Source organism: Bufo bufo, chromosome 6 (genome assembly GCF_905171765.1).
Source record: "Bufo bufo chromosome 6, aBufBuf1.1, whole genome shotgun sequence".
In the NCBI taxonomy this organism is placed as follows: Eukaryota; Metazoa; Chordata; class Amphibia; order Anura; family Bufonidae; genus Bufo; species Bufo bufo.
This window is the reverse complement of record NC_053394.1, coordinates 359772688-359790880: the sequence shown is the minus strand read 5'-3', so window position 1 is coordinate 359790880 and position 18193 is coordinate 359772688. Positions and strand designations below refer to the sequence as shown.

At 46.6% G+C, this 18193-nt stretch overlaps 1 protein-coding gene across 3 annotated transcripts in view; it reads left to right on the top strand.

Moving 5' to 3' along the window:
* Positions 1 to 18193, top strand: part of GRB2 (growth factor receptor bound protein 2) — a 48446-nt gene that overhangs the window by 14979 nt on the left and 15274 nt on the right. For all 3 annotated transcript variants that reach the window (XM_040435685.1, XM_040435683.1, XM_040435684.1), the window contains one exon: positions 13072 to 13300. In XM_040435685.1, coding sequence (XP_040291619.1) covers positions 13223 to 13300 — 78 coding nt within the window. In that variant the 5' untranslated portion in view covers positions 13072 to 13222. The remainder of the gene's footprint in view (positions 1 to 13071; positions 13301 to 18193) is intronic.

The following is an 18193-nucleotide window of genomic DNA, read 5'->3' as shown; positions in this document are numbered from 1 at the left end:
TCTTCTATTCGCTGTGTAAAGCATTGCACCATAGCCCGGGGAGACGGGTGCCCAGTCATCTGTTCGCTGTGTAAAGCATTGCACCATAGCCCGGGGAGACGGGTGCCCAGTCTTCTATTCGCTGTGTAAAACATTGCACCATAGCCCGGGGAGACGGGTGCCCAGTCATCTGTTCGCTGTGTAAAATATTATGCCATAGCCCGCGGAGACAGATGCCCAGTCTTCTATTCGCTGTGTAAAACATTGCACCATAGCCCGGGGAGACGGGTGCCCAGTCTTCTATTCGCTGTGTAAAACATTGAGCCATAGCCCGGGGAGACGGGTGCCCAGTCTTCTATTCGCTGTGTAAAACATTGCGCCATAGCCCGGGGAGACGGGTGCCCAGTCTTCTGTTCCCTGTGTAAAATATTATGCCATAGCCCGCGGAGACAGATGCCCAGTCTTCTATTCGCTGTGTAAAACATTGCACCATAGCCCGGGGAGACGGGTGCCCAGTCTTCTATTCGCTGTGTAAAACATTGCACCATAGCCCGGGGAGACGGGTGCCCAGTCTTCTATTCGCTGTGTAAAACATTGAGCCATAGCCCGGGGAGACGGGTGCCCAGTCTTCTATTCGCTGTGTAAAGCATTGCACCATAGCCCGGGGAGACGGGTGCCCAGTCATCTGTTCGCTGTGTAAAGCATTGCACCATAGCCCGGGGAGACGGGTGCCCAGTCTTCTATTCGCTGTGTAAAACATTGAGCCATAGCCCGGGGAGACGGGTGCCCAGTCTTCTATTCGCTGTGTAAAACATTGCACCATAGCCCGGGGAGACGGGTGCCCAGTCATCTGTTCGCTGTGTAAAATATTATGCCATAGCCCGCGGAGACAGATGCCCAGTCTTCTATTCGCTGTGTAAAACATTGCACCATAGCCCGGGGAGACGGGTGCCCAGTCTTCTATTCGCTGTGTAAAACATTGAGCCATAGCCCGGGGAGACGGGTGCCCAGTCTTCTATTCGCTGTGTAAAACATTGCGCCATAGCCCGGGGAGACGGGTGCCCAGTCTTCTGTTCCCTGTGTAAAATATTATGCCATAGCCCGCGGAGACAGATGCCCAGTCTTCTATTCGCTGTGTAAAACATTGCACCATAGCCCGGGGAGACGGGTGCCCAGTCTTCTATTCGCTGTGTAAAACATTGAGCCATAGCCCGGGGAGACGGGTGCCCAGTCTTCTATTCGCTGTGTAAAGCATTGCACCATAGCCCGGGGAGACGGATGCCCAGTCATCTATTCGCTGTGTAAAGCATTGCACCATAGCCCGGGGAGACGGGCGCCCAGTCTTCTATTCGCTGTGTAAAACATTGAGCCATAGCCCGGGGAGACGGGCGCCCAGTCATCTGTTCGCTGTGTAAAGCATTGCACCATAGCCCGGGGAGACGGGTGCCCAGTCTTCTATTCGCTGTGTAAAACATTGCACCATAGCCCGGGGAGACGGGTGCCCAGTCTTCTATTCGCTGTGTAAAACATTGCACCATAGCCCGGGGAGACGGGTGCCCAGTCTTCTATTTGCTGTTTAAAACATTGCACCATAGCCCGGGGAGACGGGTGCCCAGTCTTCTATTTGCTGTTTAAAACATTGCGCCATAGCCCGGGGAGACAGGTGCCCAGTCTTTTATTCGCTGTGTAAAACTTTGCACCATAGCCCGGGGAGACGGGTGCCCAGTCTTCTGTTCCCTGTGTAAAACATTGCGCCATAGCTGGGGGTGATGGGTGCCCAGTTTTCTTTTCTCTGTGTTAAACATTGCGCCATAGTTAGAAGCTTTCTTTAATTACTCAGCGTTTAGTTACTGAGGTCGGCATTTCCTTCTGTCATTTTTTTTTTCTTTCACAAATGGAAGTAGAGGGAAGGAAAGCCAATGAGTGATTCTTACTTCTGTTCCTGTGTACCAATATAACGGGTGTAGATGGGACCACACAAGGGCACTTTTATCGGAAATTACCGCACACGTCAGATAATTGGCCCTTATAAAGGTGCTGCAGATAATCTGACAGATAAGCAAGGCGCTCGTTGGTCAGGTGACTGCGCCTAAAATCGTTTGCCGACAATATGCAGACTATATGGGGGGCAATCGATTGTACTAACGATCCACCCCCCCCCCCCCCCTCTCCCTTCATCTGCTTTGTGCCTTGTGTGAAAGGCCAGTGGATCGACCTGAATATCGCTTAGCATCCTTATGTTCTGGGGGGCGAAATAAGCTGCCACCAGAGGAGTCTTGCAGTGACTTAAAGGGGTATTCCAGGATTGATGGGCTATCAAATTCAATATCCGATTGGCAGGGGTCCGACACCCTGCACATCTTCTACACAGCTCAATGCATTGTGTAGTGGACATTGCTGGTTACTGCAGCGCTTCTCCCTTTGAAGGCAGAGCTACTCGGGAACAGCTGTTTGGCAGGGGTGTCGGACCATCGCCGATCACACATTGGTATCCTATACAGCTAGTGGTGGGCAACTTGCGGCACTCCAGCGGTTTTCCTGACTTTCAGATACATGTGTGCTCAGCTTGGCCAAGCATACATGTGATCTGGGGGGAGGGGAGTGAGCCGATCAGGTATGCTCAAGTCGTCTTCCCCCAAATCAACCTCCGTAAAATCAGCAGGTTTGGCGGACTTTTTGGAGTGTGGGTCCCTCCCCTCTTCCCACTGAAAACACATGCATGCTTGGCTGAGTGTGTATGTTGGGCGGGGGCTGGGAGGCTTAACAAGATCAAATGATAACACTGCAGCCCCTATTTCCTCTTTACTTTACAGGAAGCCAGTGTTGTATTACATCTTTTCTCCTAATAGTTTTTAGTATGACTTAGAGGAGGATGCATTTCACGGCCTTTTTAGCAGTAGGTCACGTCTCTCAGCAGATGGGAACACAGTAGGCAAAAAAAAAAAAAAAAAAGCATTTCAAATCCCTCCCAATAGATGAATGGTTGTCCCAAACAGATGGCCTGGGACGGCCAGAGGAACTAAAAAAAATAAATTAGAAAAAATAACCCCCAGCCATTGATGGGTTAAGTCCGTATTCTCTCTTAAGAGGAAGTGAGAATTTCAGCATATCTTCAAATTAAAGGGCTAACGCAGCCTCCTCCTTATGTGTCCTGTTAAGGCTTAACCCCCCGCAGTGCACAATGGAGCGCCTGTTCCCCGACTACTCTTTATTTGGTTGGCAAATAGTGAGCTAATAAAAGTGCATTAGCATGCAGGGACGGCAGAAGTGCGCGGAGGCGGCCTCTGGGATTTTCCTAAATTGTCTTCTGAAGATATAGATATGCTTATGATGCATGGGTAGCTTAGTGGTATGCATGTCCGGGAATGTATCCAGTTAAAAGGGTTGTCCGAGTGTTTAGCACGGATGACCTATCCTCAGGATCGGTGGGGGCCCGACTCCTGACACCCCTGTTGATCAGCTGTTTGAGGAGACCACGGCGCTTCCTAGGTTCATCTGTCACGTGGCCTAGGTGCAGCTCCGTCCCATTCAAGTGAATTGTTGGCGCTGTGCTTGATAGGCTGCGAGGAGGTAACAGCGCTAAGAGGACGGGGGCGGCCTCTTCAAACAGCTGATCAGCAGGGCGTCGGACCCCACCGGTCACATACTGACGACCTCCCCTATCAGCTGTCTAATGTGTATGGCCGACTTCAGGTGCCGTTTAAAGTCTATACATATTTTTGCAATGCTAGATCCAGTAAGCCTGATGTAGGGGGTCTCTTCAAGACCACCATTATCCATGCAGCTTCAGCTGCTGATCTCCTTCTATAAGCAAGAATGGTGATCCTCTGCCATAGAGCATACATGAAACATTTCCCCTGCAGCGGCCAGAACATTTCTGGCTGGTCGCATTTTCCCCTGGTGATTGCAATTTGCAAAAGGGGGTGGGGGGGGCTGGCCTTTTAAAGCGAACCCCCCCCCCCCCCTTACTAAGGCTCGTTTCCCTCGGTATATGTGCAGCGCTGGGGGGGTCAGCACTTCCAGCTGAGCCTGTGATTGACTTGTATTTCTAACACAGCAGCCAATCAGAGGAGTGGACACTGTAGAGCAGGGGTCCGGCATTCCAGCTGTTGTGAAACTACATCTCCCAGCATGCACACTTGCTTAAATGGAGCACGCTGGGATTTGTAGTTTGGCAGCAGCTGGAGTGCCAGAGGTTGCTGATCCCTGTTCTAGGAAGACGTAAATGGAGCAAGGCTGGGAGTTGTAGTTTGGCAGCAGCTGGAGTGCCGGAGGTTGCTGATCCCTGTTCTAGGAAGAAGTGAATGGAGCACGCTGGGAGTTGTAGTTTGGCAGCGGCTGGAGTGCCCGAGGTTGCCGACCCCTGCGTTAGAGGCAGTGATATATTGTCTTTGTCAGTCTTTGTTAGGGTCGGCTTTTTATTCCGTGAATAATGGCTTCCAGGCAGTTGATTGGCTCCATTGTAATGTATATCAGCCCTCAGTATAGCAGCTCCATTCTTCCCCGATGACAGGTTCCATTTAGAGCGCTGCTCCGGCTGTCAAGGATGTGTTGGATTGAATGGCCATAAAATCCACTGAAAAGCCAGACCCATTACCATTGTTAAGCCCCCTCCTGCTTCTCTTCTGGCTCCCATGATGGTGCAGAGCGCTATTTCTTGTCCATTATACGTGTAGCGCCTTCGTAATCTGCAGCGCAGACTGTATTCATTCCCATCAGTCCTGGACTTGCACACATAGAAAGTCCCATAGGTCGGATGGCCATAGACATTGCATTGATGACGCCTCCCAGCAGTACTTTCCTTGTCTCATTGCCTCTAAAAGGAAAAGGGAAGCAACTTTGCGAAAGGACGCGATTAAAAAAATTCCTGCCGTTTTGTTTCTGCAGCTCCTTTACAGAGGCATGTGTCTCCATGGCAACAGACAACAAGCCCTGTCTATTATATTCCCTTCTGTCTCTACTTGTTGCTAATCTGCCAGGTGTGCATAAGCATTGTTTACGGTTACCATGGAGACCCATTGTCTTTGTTGAAACAATATGACATTTTAAAAGCCCTATGGCCAAAAAAACCCAAAAACAATTTCTTCCATTTACGTTTTAGAGGTAATTGAGCCAATAAAATTGTTGGGAAAGTGGGCATAGCCTTTTCTTATTTTATTTTTTTTCAAGGAATTTTAATTAGGTGTGAATAGCTTGAGCAATTTGCAACTCTCGAACCACGCGTGTAGAGCCAAGCTTTGTACTATATGACCAGTCATGTCCACCCAAAGGTTCCTGATATCGATGACCTGTGTTCAGAATAGGTCAATAGTACCCGATCGGTGAGGGTCTGAGGGCACTGTGAATGGAACAGGAAGCACAGCGCCATGTCGTTTTACTGCACCTCACTTCAATAGCAGCTGAGCTGCAGTAACCTAACATGGCCACTACACATTGAATGGCGCTGTGCTTCCTGTTCCATTTACAGTGCTAATGCCTGGCTACAGGGTGTTGAACATACAGGTCCTTTTAAAAAAATTAGCATATTGTGATAAAGTTCATTATTTTCTGTAATGTACTGATAAACATTAGACTTTCATATATTTTAGATTCATTACACACAACTGAAGTAGTTCAAGCCTTTTCTTGTTTTAATATTGATGATTTTGGCATACAGCTCATGAAAACCCCAAATTCCTATCTCAAAAAATTAGCATATTTCATCCGACCAATAAAAGAAAAGTGTTTTTAATACAAAAAAAAGTCAACCTTCAAATAATTAAGTTCAGTTATGCACTCAATACTTGGTCGGGAATCCTTTTGCAGAAATGACTGCTTCAATGCGGCGTGGCATGGAGGCAATCAGCCTGTGGCACTGCTGAGGTGTTATGGAGGCCCAGGATGCTTCGATAGCGGCCTTAAGCTCATCCAGAGTGTTGGGTCTTGCGTCTCTCAACTTTCTCTTCCCAATATCCCACAGATTCTCTATGGGGTTCAGGTCAGGAGAGTTGGCAGGCCAATTGAGCACAGTAATACCATGGTCAGTAAACCATTTACCAGTGGTTTTGGCACTGTGAGCAGGTGCCAGGTCGTGCTGAAAAATGAAATCTTCATCTCCATAAAGCTTTTCAGCAGATGGAAGCATGAAGTGCTCCAAAATCTCCTGATAGCTAGCTGCATTGACCCTGCCCTTGATAAAACACAGTGGACCAACACCAGCAGCTGACATGGCACCCCAGACCATCACTGAGTGTGGGTACTTGACACTGGACTTCAGGCATTTTGGCATTTCCCTCTCCCCAGTCTTCCTCCAGACTCTGGCACCTTGATTTCCGAATGACGAGCAACAGTCCAGTGCTGCTTCTCTGTAGCCCAGGTCAGGCGCTTCTGCCGCTGTTTCTGGTTCAAAAGTGGCTTGACCTGGGAATGCGGCACCTGTAGCCCATTTCCTGCACACGCCTGTACACGGTGGCTCTGGATGTTTCTACTCCAGACTCAGTCCACTGCTTCCGCAGGTCCCCCAAGGTCTGGAATCGGTCCTTCTCCACAATCTTCCTCAGGGTCCGGTCACCTCTTCTCGTTGTGCAGCGTTTTCTGCCACACTTTTTCCTTCCCACAGACTTCCCACTGAGGTGCCTTGATACAGCACTCTGGGAACAGCCTATTCGTTCAGAAATTTCTTTCTGTGTCTTACCCTCTTGCTTGAGGGTGTCAATGATGGCCTTCTGGACAGCAGTCAGGTCGGCAGTCTTACCCATGATTGCGGTTTTGAGTATGAACCAGGCTGGGAGTTTTTAAAAGCCTCAGGAATCTTTTGCAGGTGTTTAGAGTTAATTAGTTGATTCAGATGATTAGGTTAATAGCGCGTTTAGAGAACCTTTTCATGATATGCTAATTTTTTGGGTTTTCATGAGCTGTATGCCAAAATCATCAATATTAAAACAAGAAAAGGCTTGAACTACTTCAGTTGTGTGTAATGAATCTAAAATATATGAAAGTCTAATGTTTATCAGTACATTACAGAAAATATGAAATGAACTTTATCACAATATGCTAATTTTTTGAAAAGGACCTGTATATTCTGGTACTGTGCTGTGTAAGGCTACTTTCACACTGGCGTTTCTGGGTCCACTTGTGAGATCCGTTTCCGGGCCCGTTTCCGGGCTCTCACAAGCGGCCCAAAACGCATCAGTAAGCCCCAATGCATTCTGAATGGATAAGGATCCGTTCAGAATGCATCAATTTGGCTGCGTTTGGTGTCCGTTACGTCTTTTAGACGGTCACTAAAACACAGCTTGCAGCATTTGGTGACCGTCTGACTATGCGGAGCCAAACGGATCCGTCCTGACTTACAATGTAAGTCAATGGGGACGGATCCGTTTTTCACTGACACAATATGGTGCAATTAAAAACGGATCCGTCCCCCATTGACTTTCAATGTAAGTTAAGACGGATCCATTTTGACCTAGACTTTTTTTGAATGAGAAATGCAAATGGATCCGTTATGAACGGATACAAGCGTTTGCATTATCGGTGCGGATCCGCACCAAACGCGAGTGTGAAAGTAGCCTTATATATCCTGCTATCTGCATGCCTGTATTCTGGTACTGGGCTATCTTCCTGCCTTGTCATTAGAAGCTCTTTGTGGATGATGGAGTCAGTTCGGAGGGGCGTAGCTTAAAACGCGGTGCTTCACCATTGACTTTTCTAGATCTTTTCCTTGGTAAATCGTCCTAATTACATAGATTAGCGGCAGGCTCTGGCAGTAAAAGGGTTACTGCTCTTCTCCCCACCATTTTTACTTATTTTGCTGATATAAGGATTATTTCTGTATTGCACAAGTGAGAGGTGGGCTCTCGGGACTTCCCTGTATGATTTCCGGAGTGCTACCATCACTTTCCTTCATTTTAATTTATGGGTCGTCATCTTTATTTTTTGTTTTTTTTGTGTTTTAATCCATGTTAAAGTTTAATTTCCTGGTATCAATTAATTTTAAGATCATTTCTTAACAAGGGGACTCTTTGTATACATGAGTTATCTCACGAAAGTGCCACCTATCGACGAGGAACTTGACAAATAATGGACTGAATGGGGTCCGACTGCAGGCGTCCTCCGTCCAAGGAATCCCTGAGTTCTCTCTCTGAAAGGAACATAGAAATGAATGGAGTCAGTCCAATAGAAATTAATGGAGTGGTGGGCCGGCATGCGCACGACTGCTCCATTCAGAGAGGGGTCCCTTCTGTTTTCTGGATCATAGGGGGTCCCAGTGGTCAGGCTCCGTGTCATTCATTGTTTATTACTTAGCCTGTGCCAGAGCCCGATTTTGTTAGTGGTTCTGGCTTATAGAAAGGGGGGGTGAAGCGGCAGAAATATCTGGCGTAATGCACACCGTTATTTTAAAGTGGTTTTCGGATAAGTCATCAGCATCTGTTTGGTTGGGTTCCGACACCCAAGACATGCTGGGAGCTGCTGATCGGTTTGGATCCTGGGTGTCGGACCCTCGCTGATCAGATGCTGGTGACCTATCCAAAGCTTAGATCATCATTAAGAAAAATGATCCCCTTTAACTGTACCAGTGCAAAAAATGCTGCTCGCCAGTGTAATTTTTAGCTTTTTTACTCTCTTCCCTTTCTGTGGGTGGGCTGCAGCTCCTCACAACTGACCATTAAGCACCTACATCTCCCAGGAGTGCTTTGCAGTCAGCTCTTGTTAACCCTTCCTCTTTTGAATAGAAAATAGTCCCGCGATTCCACTTATACATGGCACTGTGGTCTGTAATGCCCCCCGCCCAATTTTATTCTCCACTGACGAGAGAGAGAGAGAGATAGCTATATATTTCTTTGCATTTAGAAGTAGGCATGAATGAATAAAAGGCGTCTGGATGTTTCTGGGCTTCACTATGAGATCACCAACAGAGGAGATAGGGAGCAGAGAAGCTCCTGAGCATGGAGGTCCACCACTGAGTGCAGGAGAAGCAGCAGGGGGCGCTACCTGAGAAGGAAAATGTAAGAACCTAAAACAAAACTGGACAATATATTTATGTCCTATAGCACGTCCGGCCGACAACTCGATCCTGTCCGTACGTGTCCATGCTCAGCTTTGGCCGAGAGGGGTGAAAGCTGCTGCCAGATGCTATTGATGGGCGACTCTGAGGATTGGGCATGTTGAAATCCAGCTGCCTGATCCTGATCTCCCCCATTACATCTGCCTCCTCCATACACAATAATTATCATCCGGTCCTGCCAATATCTCTTTATTTCTTCAGCACTGAGAGCCTTCCACTGCCTATACTGTATGTACAGCAAGAACTGAAAGTCCTCATTGGCCTAAATTCAAATATATCCCAGAATCAGGAGGCCTGTAGGCGATCTAGGATTCCTCCATCCCTCCGAGTACGCACGGTCGGACTCCATCTTCATTCTTTTGCCAGCTACTTCCCCAGACTGTGCCGACAGCTGGCATGGTTCAGCAGTGATGGCATTCCTATACACAGCGAGCAGCTGCTGCGGTATTACCCTGCTCTGTATACACACACGATCCTGGCTTCAAGGGGGTCAGCACCTAATATTCCCATAGGTTGATATTTCTTGTGTGAGGTCAGTCACTTGATTGCCCACCACCTCTGTCAGCCATGTTGGCTCATATTGGACACCCAAATTAGTCGTCTTCTACCCTTCGCTAGACTGGGGGGGGGGTGAACTGCAGCAACCAAGAACAGCAACTACACATTGGGCGGCACTGTCTGCTTCTGGCTCTGTCAACTAGTTCCACTGGGCGCATGCGGCTCCTACTAGCCGCTGATCGCGGGGGGTTCTGGGCGTCACACCCCCAACGATCTGATAATGGTGACTTAGGGCTCATGCACACGACCTTATGTATTTTGCGGTCCGAAAAAAAAAACTGGATCCGCAAAAATACGGATGACGTCCGTTTGCATTCCGTATTTTGCGGAACGGAACAGCCGGCTCCTAATAGAACAGTACTATCCTTGTCCGTAATGCGGACAATAACAGGACATGTTCTATTTTTTTTGCGGAACGGAAATACAGACATAAGGAAACGTAATGCACGCGGAGTAACTTCTTTCTTCTTTTTTTTTTTGCGGACCCATTGAAAAGGAAACGGAAAGATAATACGTTGCATGAACCCTAAGGCCTCATGCACACGACCGTTGTTGTGTTCCGTTCCGCAAAATGGGGTTCCGTTGTTCCGTGATCCGTTTTTGTTTCCGTGTGTCTTCCTTTATTTTTGGAGGATCACCAGACATGAAGGAAAGTAAAAAAAAAGTCTAAGTCAAGTTTGCCATGCAAATGATAGGAAAAAAACAAACGCGGATGACAATCTTGTGTGCCTCTGCGTTTTTTCACGGTCCCATTGACTTGAATCAGTCCGCGAACCGTTTTCCGTGAAAAAAATAGGACAGGTTATATTTTTTGGACGGACTGGAACCACGGATCACGGACGCGGATGACAAACGGTGCATTATCATTGAAAGTCAATGGGTCCGCAGAAAATCACAAAATAAACGGAACAACGGACACGGAATAAAACAACGGTCGTGTGCACGAGGCCTTACTCTGAGGATAGGTCATTAAAGGGGTTCTCTAGGAATGATTTAAAATGGCTGCCAGCAACCTGGCCTAAAATGTGAGCAGGACTGGTTGCCTCTGGGGAGGGGGGGGTTAGTTACACACTATGCTTTAGTACTTGCCTATACTGTATAGTGGCTAGGATTCCTGTCAGGCTGCTCAGTTATATCATAGGCAGGATCGCATCACCATCTACTGTAGTATATATAGTATATACAGATCTCCTGGCTGGGCTCTATTTATCCGGCTGCACATCGATCAGGGGTCAGCAGACTGCGGCACACTCCAGCTATTGGGAGACTATAACTCCCAGCATGCACACTTCCTTGGCTGTTCTCGGAACTCCCACAGATGTGAATGCTGGGAGTTGCAATGTTGGAGGAGGACGTAGGCCGCACTGGGCCGTCTGGAAGCCTCTGATAAAGTCGGCCTATTCCCACACCAGTCTTATCTTAAGAAGCAAGCCGTGCCTTTCTCTGACCACGTGACGTCTTTGGAGCCAATCGCTGTGGCTCTTATTAAATACAGAGGGAACGGCTGTTCATGGACCTATCTTTGTGAGATTGTATATGATTTGTCAGCGTCGGACGGACGCCACAGGCCTGTGGGAGAACACATACAATTGCTGCTCTACAGAAGCAGTTTTAGGGTAGCTTCACACCTAGGGTAGGTGGTTTTTTTGCACCTGTGTTGCAGTAAAATACCAGCACCGGATGTTAGCTGCAGATCTATGGGAAAGAAATGCAGGACACAAGGTTTTTTTTTATTTTTTTTTACTGCTGTTTTTTTGTTAATTAGGTGGCGTTTGCTTATCGAAGCACTGGTGTTTTTTCCTGCCGTTTTGATATCTTCTCTATATGGAATAAAGTGTTCACGTAGTTGTTTAGAATACCGCCATAAAAAAAACACATGCGGTATGGGAAAAACGCAAACCGTTTCTATGGTGTTTTTAAAGTGAGCAAAAAATGGCAGATCAAATTTGTGTGCATATGCCCTTTAAGGCCTCATGCACACAACCGTTGTGTGTTTTGTGGTCCACAAATCGCGGATCCGCAGACCACGGATGGTGTCCGTGCGCGTTCCGCAATTCGCAGAACAGCACGGACAGCCTTTACTATAACTGCCTATTCTTGTCCTCAAAGCGCGGACAAGAATAGGACATGTTATTTTTAATTTTTTTTTGCAGACCACGGAACGGAGCAACGGATGCAGACAGCACACGGAGTGATGTCCGCATCTTTTGCGGCCCCATTGAAGTGAATGGGTCCGCACCCGAGCCGCCAAAACTGCGGCTCGGATGCGGACCAAAACAACGGCTGTGTGCGTGAGGCCTTAGGGGTATTCCAGTCGTTTGAAGTTATTCCCTATCCATTGAGAATAATTGTTAGATCGGTGGGGGTTCTACCGCTGGGACCCCCACTAATCCCAAGAACAAGGTGGCCCCGTACCCCCTGATATGAAGGGAGCGGCCGGTTGGGCATCCATGCGGCCGCTCCATTCATTTCCATGGGAGTTCCGGAGATAGCTGAGCGCTGTACTGTGGTATCTCTGGAACTCCCAAAGAAATGAACGTAGCGGCCACACACATGTACCAGCGGCTCTGTTCATTTCAGGGGGGTTGCAGGGGGTACAGAGCCCCCTTTCTCGTGATTGGTGGGCGTCTTACGTGATCTAGGGGATAACTGAAAACAACTGGAATACCCCTTTAAAACCATTTAGGCGGCTGAAACACACAGATTTTTTTTTTATTTTTTTGTGGGGGCGGGGGGCTTTTTCATGTATTTTTTTTCATGTGTTTTTTTGGGGGTGAGCTTTTTTCTACACAGAAGTCTATGGGGGGGAGGGGACTTAAAAAAAAAAAAACGCCACTCCCAAAATGTGCAGTGATTTTTTTTTTTTTTAAATAAACTGTCTTGAAATGTAATTGCAAAAAATACAGTGCCTCAGGTTTACTAATGTGTCTGCACCAAAATCTCTTTTAAAAAAGTGCCTGAATCGGTGCAATTTGGCGCATCTTGGGTTTCTACACTTCTTTTTTTTTTTTTTTTTTACATGCTCAACAAAGGGTGGCAAAATTGTGCATCCCTGCACCCACCCCATTTATCCTCCCGCTTGAGGCCCTGTGATGAATCCGATGCAGGTCCAGACAGCCAGTCTAAGCTTACGCCATCTACAGGATTAGTGGGGCATTTTAAAATTTCCTATTGGTCACGTTTTAACATCTGGTTGCAATGTTTGAAAGCACACCTACACGTGCAACCGCCTTCAGATCAATGTGGTAATTTGTGTTATATATATTTTTTTTATACAAAGTTGTAAGGCGGTGCGTAAATGTTGTCTATGCTCACACTTGCGTCGTACGATCACCGATGCCCAACAGACCCCATTGACCCAATAGGCTCCGTCACGTGTCCAGAAGAATTCGCTGCCTTAAGACCTTTGTGGTATTCTTTGCCGCCTTATATTCGCCCCTTGTGTTTTCTTCAAGAGCGCTTCAATATAACAGCCCCTCTCTCTCTTGCAGGCCGCAAGCACGTATTCCGCGGTAACGTAGCCGGAGGTGGGTGACGAGAGACGTTCGCACGGCGCCAAGTGGCATCGACGCGGTGTGGGCAGCAGAGGGGTCCAGCCCTGTTTTTAAAAGGTCCCCGCAGGGCAGGGACGCTGCGGCAACCATGGAAGCCATAGCAAAATATGACTTTAAAGCGACAGCAGACGATGAGCTAAGCTTCAAACGAGGAGACATACTGAAGGTGAGTGGCACTGCTGAGGCCTAAAGATCAGCGTACGGCTCGCTGTGCGACTCTGCATCTTATCGGCTTCGCTTGTGGTATTTCATAATAGGTTCCTCAGAATTGACGTAAACCACATCCACTGCAGCTTCCTGTCATTTTCGCTCGTTCGCGTTCATCTCTCCACACTAAAAATATTCCTCGTTGTTCATAATGTGCCGAGGCCACATTTTACATTCTGGAATGATGCGTTCGTTTTTCAGGCATTTTTTTATTTTTATTTTTTTGCTAATTTTGAGTACCTTTTCATCATTTTTTTTTGCGTGATTTTTATTTTTTTTCTTGATTTCCCTAGAACTAGCCGAACCACATCTCATTTTGCAGCCTTTTTTTTTTTTTTTTTTAAAGAGCAAAAATAAATGGAATATACTTAGATATACACTATCAGCCATAACAATACAACTTTCTAAGGGCTCATTCACACGACCGTAGTTTCGGTCAGCTTCTGGTCCACATTTTTTGCAGATCGGATGCGGACTCGTTCAGTTCAATGGGCCGCAAAAGATTTGGACAGCACATGATGTGTAAAAATACACTGCCTTCCAAATTCTTATTTCTATAGATTATAAATCAAATTTTATTGAACAAACCTGCCAATAACAGTGTTTTTTCAGAAATAAAAAAACCCATAATGCACTGTTCCAAATTACAGAGTTTCAAAACATTTTATAGGTTGTAAAGAACTAAAAATGGTAATTTGTTGAATTTGCAGTATTAAAGGGGTTTTCCAAGTTATTTTTATTGATGACCTATCTTTAGACATTGGAGCCTCCGCCTAGCAGTGTAAAAATATAAACAAAAAAGCCCTGGAAGCACAGGGCAAGGCAGAGCATCGGAGCATGCACCGATGCTCATGTCAGAGGGGCTGGGTGGGGAAAGAAGGGAATGTGTCTGGGGTCTGGGTTCAACTCTGAACCTGGACAACCCTTCAAGGCCTCATGTACACGACTGTGTGCCGGGCACCGACCATGTGGCCGCTGTCTTGAATGCGGTGGTCCACACTCTGCATCTGATGGTCCACACCTCACCGTATCCTCCGGATTGAAAAACCATTGCTGATGTCTGTATATTGCAAACCCACTGTTTGTTGGCCACAATGAGGGCACGGTCGGGCAACGGGCGTGTGCATGAGGTCTAATAATGTGGATGGTCTTTCTTAAAGGGGTTCTCCGGGAAGTAAGAAAATGAAAATACTTAAATATGACTTGTAAATATATTCCCAAATACCTTTCATTAGTTATAATAGATTGTTTTGTCTGGGAAACAATCATTAGGGGGCGTAAAATGGCCACCGTCTTAGTTGTACACACAGAACTTGCCCTAATCATCAAGAGGACAAGTTACTTCACAACACTGAACTGAAGAGCTGCCTCCTCCTCTCTGCTCTGCATGTCAGGGATTATGATGCTAAATACAGCAGATAAAATCTTCAGCTGAATCTCTGTAGGAATGGAGCTCATGAGGAGACATGAAGTACAGACGACAGACAGGACAGACTGTGGGGCTGTGGTATTGGAGACTACATACAAGAGCTGCTGCTCATTAGACTCACCCCACCCTGCTCTGTACTTCATGCCCCCTCTTGAGCTCCAAAGTTTCAGCTGAATATTTATCAGCTGTATTCAGGGATATAATCCCTACCGAGCAGAGCAGAGAGGAGGATGAGGCAGCTCTTTAGCTCAGTGTTGTGAAGTAGCTTGTCCTCCTGTGTGATTAGGACAGGTTTTGCGTATACTGATAAGACGGTGGCCATTTTATTTCTCCTAATGATTGCTCCCCAGACAATAAGAGCCATTCTAACTAATGAAAGATATTTGGGAATATATTTATAATAAAATTTAACTAGTTTCATTTAATTCCTGGAGAACCCTTTTAAGTAGTTTTCCTTTAATTGTGCTCATCTGGCAAACTAATTATCAGAGGTGTTTGAGATTAATTTCAGTGATCTAAAGAGCCCTGAGATGCAATACTGACAATGAGTATAATTGAAAAAGAAAAAATTACATCTCTATGTCACTTAAATCCAATTTGCAGAATAATTTGGAACGGCATTTGTGACATACTGCGGGACCAGTGGAAAGGAAAATGCAGGATGCACTTGGCCGCTATCTGTGTTTTGCGGAAACGCAATTTGCCATGTGCATGAGGCCTAATATTGTGTAGGTTGACACTTTCCACTAAATCAGCTCTGACCCTTCGGAGCATAGACTCCACAAGACCTCTGAAGGTGTCCTGTTATATCTGGCTCAACGTTGTTGGCAGCAAATCCTGTAAGTTATGAGGATTCATGGATCAGACTTTGTGGTTTTTACAGCACATACCACGTTGGCGAATACCGCTGCCATGAAAGGGAGGTACTTGAGTGTACTATGTTTAGGTAGGTTGCATATGGCACGTTCACATGAAAGCCAGGACCCAAGGTTTCCCAGCAGTAATTTGCCCAGAGCATTACACTGCTTCTTGTGACGTTTGCTTTCTTCCCTTATGCTAGTTACAGACAAGCATGTCCTGTGCGGTAATTCCCCGTCATGGACAACTGCTTGTTTATGGAGTACATGGCATTATGCTGATTTATAATGCCCTGGGTCTCTGCGTGAACCTGTATCTACTGAATTGTATCGACAGCATTGTCTTCTGTAGAAGTAGGGTCATAAAGAGACACACAGCATTATAAATCAGTATAATGCCATGTGCTCCTGCGAAACAAGCAGTGTCCATAACGGGAAATCACACTCCCACACAGAACGTGATTCCCCCACAGGACACGCTCGTCTGAAACGGGTCTTAGTGCATCCTTGTGCCATCTCTTGCCCATGTGACGCGCACCCAGTCATCTATTTATCAGACCAGACCACCTTCTTCCATTACTCCATGATCCAATTGTGATGCTTATGTGCCCATTGCAGGTATTTATTGATGGTGGATAAGGGTCATCATGGGCACTGCCAAGTGGTGTGTGGATGCGCACCCTCCTACACGGCAAGTTGTGATGTCCTGTGTGTTGTGACACCTTTGGGTCATAGCCAGCAGTAACCTGTTCAGAATTTTGTGCTACAGTAGATCTGTGGGACAGTCTAATCAGTGAACCTTGGGCACCCATGGCCATGTCTCTGGTTCACCAGTTGTCAGTCCTTGTCCTACTTTTGGTAGGTAGGTACTAACCACTGACTACCAATAAGACCCCACGAGACCTGTTTTGGAGGTGCTTTGACCCAGTCATCTAGCCATCAAGAACTGACTGTTCACTTACTCCTGACAGGTGCCATTGTAACCAGATCTAAAATGTTATTCACTTCACCTGTCAGTGGTTTTAACCTTATTGCTGCTCATACAGTTGCGCACATTCTTGCACGCAGTTCAGTATTATTCTGTTATTAATCTGCCCACTTCCAGTGGATGCTGTAACCCAATTTGTTGTGGCCACATTCGTACTTCTCCTGTCACTTTCAAGGATGCTCCATTTTGACTCATCGGCCCGTGAAAGCCTCAGATGTCTAGTTTCAGTTCTCCGGTTTGCTCTCTTTTTGGGGTTTATTTCCTTTTCTCAGTAATGTTTCTTGACAGCTACACATCATATCAGACTTGTAGCATCTTCTCCAAATGGAGTGAAGGACATAACCCCTGGGAGCTTGTATTTTACCTGTCCCCGAGAAGATGAAAGCTTGATCCTACGACAAACTAACTAGTCAAGTGCGCTATATGGTGGATTGACCTCTGGGACCAACATTATAACCAAAGGGTCCTTCCTAGGTACCTATTTAACAGTTCAGGAGGTTGAGCATGCGCTCTCTATAGAAAAAAACTGGACCATCCGAAATAGCTGTGCATCCGCACACGGGAAGGTGAGCTAGCCTGGTCATATACATAGCATATCTCAGGAAAGATGAGGATTGCCCATTTCGATTTTCTTTGGCCTCCTTTTGTTCTCGGTGAGATAAGCCATTGCCGGAGTAGTCTGGTGTCGGCTCCCTGTTCCTGCCGAGAATTCATGCTTGCACTGTAAGGCTCCATTCACATGTCCGCAAATGGGTCCGCATTCGTTCTGCAATTTTGCGGAACGGGTGCGGACCCATTTATTTTCTATGGGGACGTAATGGATGCGGACAGCACACAGTGTGCTGTCAGCATCCGCATTTGCGCGGCCCCGATCTTCAGAACATAGAACATGTCCTATTCTTGTCCGCAGCTTGCTGACAAGAAAAGGCATTTCTATAGGGGTGCCGGGCGGGTGTGAATGGAGCCTACGTGTGAACAGCTATGACTCATTCAGATGAGAAATGTCCAGCATGTAGCCGGAACATGTTATCAACGTGCGCACAGTGCCATACGTTTTTTAGTGGCTGTGCCAAGTACTGCAGCTCAGTCCCATTCACTTTTTCCAGAAACCTTGCCGATTTTGTGTTTTGCAGCAGAGCCCAGCTCAAGTGAATAGAGCTCGGATCCAGCCCATAGACGACATTGCCGGAATAGCAAGGAATTAAAGACAATGGGCCAATTCTCCCATCTGATTTTTTTTTTTTATCAGAGACCTTTTTTTATTAGAGACTATTAGTCCAAAAAAATGGACTAATATACCGAAGGCAGAGAAGATACTAATTCAACACTTATGGAAAATCAGTTTTTAGCAGACAGAATACAGACGAGTTTCACATCGCTCGTCTGAATGAGCCCTTAATCCTTGTGGGAACTGAAATGGTAATGGTTGGTCATCACCCAGCTTACCAATACCTAAATAAGCATGATGGGGAACAGTCATTAAATGGGTTAAAAGCATTTTCAGAGATTTTTTAACTGATGGCCTATCCTGTGGATAGGGTAGGTCATCCGTATCTGATTGGTGGGGGTCTGATACAC